General features: G+C 43.2%; 1 protein-coding gene across 4 annotated transcripts; it reads right to left on the reverse strand.

Moving 5' to 3' along the window:
- Nucleotides 1–1233: 1233 nt before the first annotated feature.
- Nucleotides 1234–10451, reverse strand: MGME1 (mitochondrial genome maintenance exonuclease 1). Of its 4 annotated transcripts, XM_040551707.1 has the most exons (7): nt 10122–10451; nt 9098–9281; nt 5708–6310; nt 4297–4519; nt 3731–3863; nt 2186–2348; nt 1234–1769 (listed from the first exon to the last, which is right to left on the reverse strand). In XM_040551707.1, exons 3-6 carry the CDS (start codon nt 6243–6245, stop codon nt 2214–2216), a joined length of 1029 nt encoding a protein of 342 aa, XP_040407641.1. In that variant the 5' UTR covers nt 6246–6310; nt 9098–9281; nt 10122–10451; the 3' UTR covers nt 1234–1769; nt 2186–2213. The 4 variants fall into 4 exon arrangements, with proteins under 4 accessions (XP_040407641.1, XP_040407639.1, XP_040407642.1 ...); XM_040551705.1 differs by having other exon boundaries at nt 1234–2348; XM_040551708.1 differs by having other exon boundaries at nt 1234–2348; nt 10154–10440.
- Between the last annotated feature and the right edge of the window lie 10 nt (nt 10452–10461).

The raw sequence follows: 10461 nt of genomic DNA on the forward strand, positions 1-10461 counted from the left end.
CTCCCCGGAGCAGATGCCTCGGGCACATCAGTTTGACAGTCAGACGAGTTAGTTTAAACAGGTGACAAAGGGGGTTTCAGTTTGCATGGGACTGGCAACGTCTTGTTACGGGACAAAACTGGCAACAGCTTCTTCAGAACTGTTTGAGAGCTCACACGGGGATGCCTGAGGCAGCCGGGCTTCCAGAAGTGCTAGACACGAGTAACTTCTACCAATACTCTCTTTGAAGACTGCCTACCTCCTCCTGGCTCTCTGATGTTACAGGCTCGTCCAAGACTTAAGGACAGTTTTACAATCTGACATTGTCTGAGGAAGGCTGCCAGCTTCCGTAGCAGAAGGCTTTTGTTACACAGATGGACACAGGTGAAGCCAACAGGTGCCTGTGCTGCCCGGGCTCCAGGCTTGTCCTCACTCAGCAGGAGGCAGGATGAGGATGAAACCTTACAGAGCCCAGAGACACCCAATGGCTGTACGTATGAGGCACTGAGGGAGGATGCAGTCCCATCCCAATGCTGCCCGCCTGTTCCGTACTCCCTTGATTTACCCAATCCCAATCAACACATGGAGTCCAGAACATTTTATCACCTCCTGCTTCTGCCCAAGACAACTCCTCTCCTGTTTATGCCCACCTTCTTTGCACCTACAGAGCCACCTTTCACAGAAAATTGACTGTGTTCAGTGATGTTGGCCTACCCACTTGCTAAAATTCTGTGATGTGGGGATGTACTTGCCAAACAGGTACAACTTCTGAGCACGCACACAGCTTTGTTGTAATCAGCCATCTCTGAACCTAGCTTCTCAGTCTCCACGTTTGTCTCTTTAGTTAGAAACCTAATTAACCACACTGTCACCAGACCAGTGCTTGAATGAGCAAGTACCAGTACAGCTCAAGGTTTACTGCGCAGGTTTCCACAGTGCAGTACTCCAGAGGAGCTGAGGACTAAACACTACAGAGGCTCAGGTTTCTTCAGCAGCAAGCTTGCCTGTTGCTTGTTTAGATATGGCTCTGGCTGATTTTCTTGAAGTTCAGGGGTTGGGCTTATTTTTATATGCAATCTTCAGTGGTATTATGAAAACTCATACCTACAATTCAGAGAAAAAGTGGATGAGGAAAAAAGCTTTCCAGGCATGCAATGCACAAAGCACTATCACCTGACATCATCAGGGCTTATTCTGTGTGTCTATGAACTTAATTTTATGAAACAAGCTTCAAAAGTAACGCTTCTGTTTTAGAACATTTATTCACAAATGTATTTGAAAACAAACAAACAAGAACAATTCAAAAAAAAAAAAAAGCAGCTCTTTGTCCCTCAGAAGGCCCAGCTTCAAAGTCACAAGTCTGGGACTGTTACAAGGAAATGTACTTGCACTGACAAACGCTACAACCTGACACTGGAGATAGTTCCATATGGGAAGGCTCCTTGTCCCCGCAGACCCACAGCCAAGTCAGAAGAGCCCTAGACAGTCGCAGACCTGGCCTGTAGAGCCCACTGTAAGGTCACAACCTAGGGCCCAAAGCCCATTTACACTTTCGTATTTATTTTATGTGGGCTACGCAGCCCGTTAAGAAACCTGCAGGAGGGCTTACCAGAAGCAGTCAAACTTCCCACCTTTCAGAACACTTGCTGGAAATTTTTAAGTGTAACAGTTCTGCCCCTCTGTTCCTAAGCCACTTCTGTTATACAATCAACTTTTACTCAGTATTTTAAACAAGCACTTATGAGAGTTTGGTTGTAATTCATCGAGCAGTTTTCCCAATTGTATTTTTTCTTACAGCAACAAATAGTAACAGACCTGTTAATAGATATCTTTGAAATGGGCAAGAACTAAGCTGGCTGAAACCCAGTCTACTACATTCATTCATTGTTTACATTTCTCTCAGCACAGACAACGCAGATGTTGTTTTGCTTTAGTTTACCCATTCCATTTTCAGAGTCTCAAGCTCTGCGACAGCTTTTTCTCAAAAATGAAAAAAGGATAATTCAACTGACTGAAGTCTCCTACAACTTAGACAAATATGCATTCCCCGTTCTGATTTTTCTTTCCTTTTTTTTCTAAGGGGAAAAACAATATTAAGAAATTAGCTCAAGTTACTAAAAAAAGAATATTACTTACAGTATTAAAAAAAAAAGATTTAAAAAAAAAAGAAAGATTTGTGCCTTGGATCTGTGCTCAGACCACTTGCCTTGACCACTTGTATAGCTTAGTTTGGGTCAGTTTCTGTCCATGTATTCCTCGAGGCGCAGAAGCCACTTACTCCAGTACTGTGAGCACAGGTCTGGATCCATGAAATGCGGATGTGCGGGGCAACCGTTCTTGTAGGCAACCACTATGAGTCCACAACTGACCTGCAGTTAAAACCAGGAGGCTGTTAGAAATGGAACATTTACACGCAACTTCAGGCAGCAGTTTTAGAGACCAAGCCTGACTGCAAAATGTCAGCTTACACATACATATCACAGACTCAAAGAACAGCTGAGGTGGGAAGAGACCTCCGCAGGCCAGCTGGTCCAACCCTCTGCTCGAGCAGGGACACCCGGAGCAGGGTGCCCAGGACCACGTCCAGGTGGTTTTGAAGATCTCCAAGGAGGGAGATTCCACAACCTCTGGGCAGCCTGTGTCAGTGCTCCATCACCTGCACAGTAACAAAGTGCTCCTTCATATCTTAAATAAGAAATATTTAGCTTATAAGAAATATCTAAAGAGAGAAATGAGGAACAAAACCCAGCAATAATTCACCGTAAGATACTTGGAGACTAACATTCAAACGTTGAGAGTCCAGAGCTCTGACTGACCTGGGTGAAAACTGGAGGACTCAAACTCTGAATATCAATTTTTTAGGGTCCACTTACACCTTCCAGATGCTGGTAAAATTCCCAGTGACTGACGAGGTTTTGCCTGGGGTCATATGATCAGACTGACGCCATTCTCCAGCATCACTCTGAGTGGGAACGCTTACTTAGGCCTGTTCTGAAATATTTAATACTTGACAAACAGCTCTAATCCAAACACCGAGCAACCCACAGGGGTGAAGAGAAAGTGGTGGAGTCAGAAGGCTGATGGCAGAATCCTTGAATTACTGCCTGTACTGCATTCTAAGCATCACGTTTGTTAAGCACTTCGGATCAGTAAACCGATCTCTGTAATATCCTAGAAAGTCCTTTGCAGAACCCATGAATTACCCTGCTCTCTTCTGCTTTACATTTTCCCCCCTTCAAGGCTTTGCATTGAAATAACAATCCTTCAGGCCAAGCAGGCCTGGCTAGATTGCCTGTGGAGTCTTTGAAGCAACACATGACGTGAGCAACGTGCTCCCATCCCATTTCCCTGTTTGCAAGGTCTTTTGCTTCACTTCCTCTCCTCCCGCTTCCTACTCCTGACACAAACCAGAAACATACAGAACTAAGCACTGGGGACTGGCCAAATGTCAAGAAACTGGGATTTCACCTGACCTCCTGGGACACCGAGCATCCATCCCTGAACAGGGATTCCCTTAAAACCAGGGACAAGATACTACTGACAAGCAATGGCAGCATGATAAGCAAGAGTAATGGAATCATTTTACAGTACAGCTTTATGTCAGCTAAACCTGATCTAAGCCCGGGCTGCTTTGTTACAAATCCTACCAACAGTTCCATCACGGCCAGCAGGTGCTGGAGACAGTAAGTGGGGAGAAATGAAAGTAACAGGGGCACTGCTGCTTGTCTTGGCAGGCAGCAGGCCTGCTGACCTGGAAGTCGTAATTGGCATCGTGATTTATGGCTCCAACATATGCTGCAACCTGCAGCGGGTTGTCAAAAGTATTCTTCAGAGACGGCTTCAGTTTCTCTGATGTCTTCCAGTCAATCACACACAACTGGCCTCTGCATAAGACAACAAGAAAGGACAGCGTTTTAGCTTAAAATCAGTCACAGCAGGAAATTAGACATGGCACAGCAAAGACAGGTGTATCACTCAGCCCATTTCAACCCAAAGTCCTGTTGCTCGTCATTACTTCCAGTCTAAGGAAGTCTCCCCCATACTGGTAGCTTAGATCCCAAAATTCAAGGTGTAGTAATACCTGCTGCAGCTCCTGGAGACTGCTGAGGATCACCTAACCCTGCCCTGCTCAGTCAGGTATCCTCCACAAGGAACAGCGGCGCTTCTGTCAGTGGGCTCACCTCTGAGTTCATCCACTTCACCCCCTCCCAGAGATTTTCCCGGCTTCCCCTCAACAGCTCACCAAGGCGGCTGCTCCAGCCTCCCACATGCCACAGAGCACCAATTATCGGGTCTCTCAGAGAACCAGGACCTCACCGATACTTAGCCACGCAGTCTACCAGGCCCAGATACTGAAGAGTTTCATGCTGAACTGCGCTTTCCAGAACCTTGACTTCACTGATATCTTTTAAGACATGTTGCACGCTTGTTAAGTAGCCAGAAATAGCAGTGTCTTCTCCCTGCTCCTTAGTTGCCAAGTCTTCAGGTAAAAACATAGATTCCAAAGCTGCATGGAAGAGCTCTCCTTGGATGAAAAGATCTAAGAAAGGTGCGACATTTTAGACACTACTCATGATACACGATGGACTTGTATATTAGACATTACACAACAAAGCCTTCAATCAGACGGTTTTTGTACTGAAAACTTAAGGATGTGGGGAGGAAAAGGGAATGAGATAGAAAAATAACTTGTGTCAACAGTGAAATTATCTCTGTTACATTAATGCTTACTTTACTCTTTTTTTTTTTTCTAATTCTGCAGAAACAAAATAAGAGCTTTAATTTACTGTTTATTAAAAGGCATTGTTTTACTGTGTATTAAAAATGAGAATTTCTGTGAATGAAAAAAATATCATTCCAGGCTTCTGGCTGCATTTGCTTCTTCTGCTGTACAGGTTCATTTGAATTGAACAAATCTGAAATGGGTGGGCATAGCTCTTAGGAGCAAGGGCTTATCTCAGAAACAATTCAAAGACAATTTTAAACAGCTATATAAGGTTGTGTCAGTTCTTCGTACTAAGCTTATTCAGTCAAGCACTTTGTAGCTCAAAAAGAGCATAAACAAAGGATATTCAGTTTTCCAAAAGCATAATTGTTCATGTGAGGAGCACTAGGATGTTTATCAATCTTGCTGCAAGAGCCTACCTATTGCTCCCCAGGTCTCCCCAAATCCTTTTCAGTCCCACAGCTGGGGGGAGGTACCTTATGAAATGAAAGCCTCTAAAACCTCTGAACTTCACAGAAGGGGCTGGCTGTACTCTACATACTGAATGGTTACTGAAGAACTTCAGCATATTTGGCAGGACCTGTTTTTTAAACACTCAAGATGATACAATTTCAGAATGCTCATTCCCACCTGTTACAAAGCGCCTTTGGATCTGCAGGCAGGCTCAATAAAATCAGCTGGAAAATATCTATTTGTAAACAGATACCAGCACATAGAGAAATAGTGGAGAGGCAGGTAGGACAGAACAAAGGGTGTCTACAGTCTAATTCTAGTTTCCCCACTCGTTTCTGAATCAGTTTTAGCAGTCCTAGAGCAAAGATTAGAGCTTATATTCATCGAGAACAGGTGCCCTCATAATATGCTCTTCTCCCCTGAAATGGAAACAAGGAACTTTCAAAACACTCGACTTCTAGAGCTGGATAATGCAGCTCTGGTAACGTGTCCCAGACAACTATTCAGACCATTGCTCCCACTTCATCGTGACACTGTGCTAAGACTTACTTTTAGTATACTCTGCAAAACCATCCTTCCCAAGTTCCAGTATCATTTTCTGCTTCCATCTTTCTAGGTAAAAGGCTTGCTGCGGAGGGATGGTCTGTTGAAGGATACGGGTAACACTGGGTATTTTTGTTTTTTGTAAAGCAATTTTCATGGGAAGGCTGGAATCGCTGTCAAGAAGTGGAGCTCTCTTGTTGGGGTTTATGAGAGGAACCCAGTTCTTGGGAGTGTTTGTTTCAGCTTCATTTGGAGCTGCGTGTTTAAGTGGTTGTCCATATAACAAACCGTCTTCTTCAAGTATTGTCTCTGGTGTTTGGGCACTGGCTTTGTAAGATGTAACAGAATAGACCAAGCTGTTGTATTTTTCTTGATCAACTTGTTCATAACCGTTCACTTTTTTCTTTTTGCTATAAAGACAAGCAGAGGTAGCCAGACACATGTATGGGAACTGCTTTTTGCAATATCGTAGTCGAAAAATCATTTCCAGTCTCTCGGGTTTCCTGGACAGTAGCTGTAGGAAATTCATTCTGACAAGAAGCATTTGTGACTAGTTAACAGTTCTCTTCCTTTTGTTAGGAGCAGTCTGTACGATACCAAAATCCGCCCCTGTAGAAAAATAAATCAGTTATTTTCAGAGTCATAAAACACCATCAACCATTTTGTCCTTTGCCAAATAAAGAACTACTACGGTCATAAAGTGCCTTCATGCACTTTATACCACCAAAATTTAGATAAACAATACAAAAACAAAAAACCTGTAACTAATGAAAGAGGAAACGATCCTGAGAAGAACCAGCGCTGGCTGGCAGAATCTGAAACAGCAAACACAAAGATGCCGCAAGTAGCAAAAACTGCAGAAGATGCTCTTACAGCAACAGTATCAGAACTGTCAGGAAAGGAAACACACAAACTGATCTGTAACAAACCACCCCCAAAAGTAAGAGAGGGGAATAAGAAACAAACAAACAAACAACCCTTTGTAGAGGAGAATGAAGCAAACCCATTGACGTGAGACAGTAAGTGCGATTAAGTTCACAGCGCATGCTGAAATTGGGAGTCTTGAGACTGGGAAAGCCAGAGAGAAATCAGACACGTTGCAAGTACCTTCAGACGTAAATAAATCTTTTAAAGACCAGAGTAAAACAAAAATTATTTTTCCAAAAGAAGTTTCAACCATAGTTACGTTCTAAGACACTTAGGAAGTTTTAAAACAAACCCAGTATACCATAATTATTGTTCATGGCATAGCTTTCAAAACTATTTTATAACTCCAATGCTAAGTCCCATGGAAGTCTATGAACACGGCTAAAACAAACACGTGAACTGTGGCATTTAAATCAACGCTAAACAACTGCAGAATTGAGGCCTTTTCTCCTACTGAAAGTTATCTGCCTACCACTACAAAGTTCCCTTCCATCCATCCTCTGCAAAAGAATACACACAACACACATCGCCAGTCAACATCAGCATTTTGCTTTGGACAATACTTTTAACAGTACTCTCTTTTTCTTTCCCCCCCCACAGTTCTTACACAGCACTTCATACACTGCCCAAAACGTAGGCAGCACAGAAGACAAATAAGTGATAGGAGGAGTTATTTTGCATGGACAGATCCTGAACTCACGCAGAACTGCAGGGACACCAGAGTGTGGGTGCAGGCATCTGTCACACAGAACAACTTGCAAAGTGGGGCGATACCAGCTGCAGCTGTTTAGATCAAGGAACCTTGTAACAAAAGGGTGAGACCTTGGATTCTGGTTCCATAAATATTGTTCTTCACTTGTGAAGGACAAAACCTGCCAGCTGTAGAAGTTTAATCAGCAGTAGGCAGATACACCGCATTTTTTCTTTACCGGCTTTACACTTTTCACACTGACTTTGTAAAGCTTGGGCAAATAATAACTGATCTAACAAAAAGCGTACATAAAACATCAACAGTGCAAACAGATAGCATGCAACCTCTGCAAAATTAACCTGTCAAAAGCAGACAATTTCAACCATTTTATTGCCATGAAAGCGTGCCAGTTTTGCCAAAAAATAGAGCAACCTGTTTTAGACAGGTTACACATCAGTGAGAAATTGGATTGTCCACGTTCTGTAACTTCTGCCCTGCTTTATTTCATGGATGTCTGAGGAAGCTTTACAATGTTGAGTGAAATATATCCAAATTCTCTATTATCTCTCATTTTTATTCAGTGTCAAGGAACCGTTTCTACAATTTGCTAGAAATTTGTAAGAGCTTAAGAAGGTACTTTTAATAAAGTACACATCTGTTTGAATTTTTCAGTCCTTCTTGGGTTTTCAGCCAGTGTATTTTGTATGGCCTCATTTTTACTACTAATCGTTCTAATGCATTTCTTTTTAAGAAGCTCTCCATGTTTTGCTTTTCAGCTATCAGAAAGTAGCTCACTTCTGCAAAGCTGCTATGCCAAAATTTGCAACAGCTCATTCTTCTAACATGATCACATTTTTTAATAGATTTGCGATCTTGGAATTGGTTACCCGTCAGAATCTGCCACTTGCTGAAAAAGAAGCAATAAACTATATTAGCACATTACATCAGGTTTCACTTTGCTGCGGGTGGTAACAAGAAATAGCAAAAGCTTCAGAAGAATACCTAAGAGTCAAACCTTAATACCATAAGCTAATTTTTTCACGGTATTTTTTCCATCATAAAGAGCAGGGCACAAAAATTAATCTCTTCTCTTTCTGGGGTCTGCCCCTAAATAAGGTTACTGAAGCTGTAGTTTAAACTAAATAGGAAAACAAAACAAAACAAAACAGAACAACCCTTACTCAAATGCAATAGTATCCGAGCTTGCAGTTTCTCAGGCCATTGTTTAACGGCCATTACAATCTTACCCAAGTGCATCAAGTGCATCCATCAGAACAGAATAAACACTGGGTCAATGACTAGGTATTTGTTAAGCTAGCCAGAACACAAAAGAAATAGCTTATGCTGGCTTTGTGTCAGTGGCAGCAGGCAAGATGATACCTGATCAAGCATAAAGCTCACTTGTAGTAAGCTGCCCCCTCAATAATTTTTAAGGAGTAACCTTATACCAGACCAGTGCTTTAAATCAGAGGGCCATGAGAATGCTCAATATTACAAGCACTAAAGCTGATTTACTGTAACACTCATGCAGTGTTTCAGTAATGTCTAGTACGAATTTTAAATTTACGGCCTATTTTGTTCTGGAGTAATATGTCTGGAAATGTTTGTGCACAGTATGAAGTGAACAACAGAGAAAGGAAAAGTTTGTCTGCTGCTGTGCTGTTCTACAAAGATGTTCTAGGACCATTCAGAAATAAAGAATGCTTGTACTTAACATACTAAAGAATCACATGCCTTGTTCAGTTAATCACAGTGACATTTCTGTACAAAGAACTTACATTTACAAGAAAGCAAAGGGTCTGGGGCGGCCTGGATTTGCTCTTGCACAGACAGACTGGAATTTGATGGATATTTCTCTCAGGGGAAGCGTCTCCCTTCTCCCTCAAACCGTTGGTGCTGGTAGAATTGTTTCAAGTACCGTGTGATAAGCCAGACTGCAGACTTGAACCGAAATAAAATAACCTGAAAAAAGCGCAAAAAGAAGAACTTTTTTTTTTTTAACTTCCCCAAGCTAGTTGACTTTGCAGCTCCAACATCAACGGCACCAACATAACTGATGAAGTTTTTCCAGGATACGAACGAGCAGCCTACGTGTGAGAAACAGAAAGGATCGCTTCAGTGTTCATGGCCACCAAAACACTGCTGCAGCCATCGTTTCAGACAGCACCCAGTACAGCTTTTTCTTCGCTCACCAATCAGGCAAACAAAAGCACTAGCTCACTTCAGAGATGCTAAGAAAGGACACTACTAAACATGCTTACAGACCTGTTATCCTGCGTACCTAATTTGAGTACATCGAAACCACTTACGAAGGTATAATTTTAAGTTAATATCACAGGCTTTTGCCTGATAAGAAGTAGCATTACTAGTTGATGTGGAGAGGCAATAACAACTTTTTTATTTATTTTTTCATCAGAAAAGCAACAGTAAGCTACGTTTTTCCTCAGAATAACCACTTTTTTTTTTTTTTTAAATAGCATTTTAATAACGTGAGGCTCCGAGAGCTCTGTAAACTTTAGGACCTTGCACAGTTGCTCATTCCCCATCTCCCTCTGTCCACCTTGCTACTCATTGCCCTGCCACAGGTTATAGATACCCATCCCCCATTCGGGAAGCGAAGAGCGTGAGGAGAAAAAGACGCTTCCCAATTTAAAAAAGGATGGAAAAAAGGCTCAGCTCAGCAGCCCAGCTTCCAGCACAAGCCCGTACCGGAGAGAAAGGAGCCCCCCAGCAGGCAGCAGCCCCCCTGCGTTGCCCCAAATCCCCTCACAGAGCCGCCCCCCAACACAGACCCCACCTCACCGTCGGGACGCCCCCTCGGGGGGCGCCGATACCTCAGGGCCGCGCTGCCCGCTCGGCCGCACACGTGCGGCAGCAACACCGCACACACCGCGCATGTGCCGGCGCCCCGCTGCCTCTCGGGATTTGTAGTTCTGCACCCCCCGTGCGTGTGGGGGGGCGCTAAAGCCCCTAAAAACCGTTGAAATAGGATTTCTTCCCTTCTCTAGGTTTTATCCTTTTCATTTAAAAGGCTCCCAAAACGTTTAAAAGCGAAGGGAAAATAAGAAAAGCGCCGCCATCTTGGATGAAGGCGAAGCGGCGCCCTGCCCTCACTCAAGATGGCCGCCTCCTCGCGCGGGCC

This window comes from Cygnus olor, chromosome 3, assembly GCF_009769625.2.
Source record: "Cygnus olor isolate bCygOlo1 chromosome 3, bCygOlo1.pri.v2, whole genome shotgun sequence".
Classification (NCBI taxonomy): domain Eukaryota; kingdom Metazoa; phylum Chordata; class Aves; order Anseriformes; family Anatidae; genus Cygnus; species Cygnus olor.

Coding starts and splice junctions, on each gene's coding strand:
- MGME1 (XM_040551707.1), bottom strand. CDS start 6,245: ATGCTTCTTGTCAGAATGAATTTCCTACAGCTACTGTCCAGGAAACCC. Junction 4,520..5,707: donor TTTTGCAGAGTATACTAAAA/GTAAGTCTTAGC, acceptor CACCTTTCTTAG/ATCTTTTCATCCAAGGAGAG. Junction 3,864..4,296: donor GACTGCGTGGCTAAGTATCG/GTGAGGTCCTGG, acceptor TGTCTTATGCAG/AGGCCAGTTGTGTGTGATTG.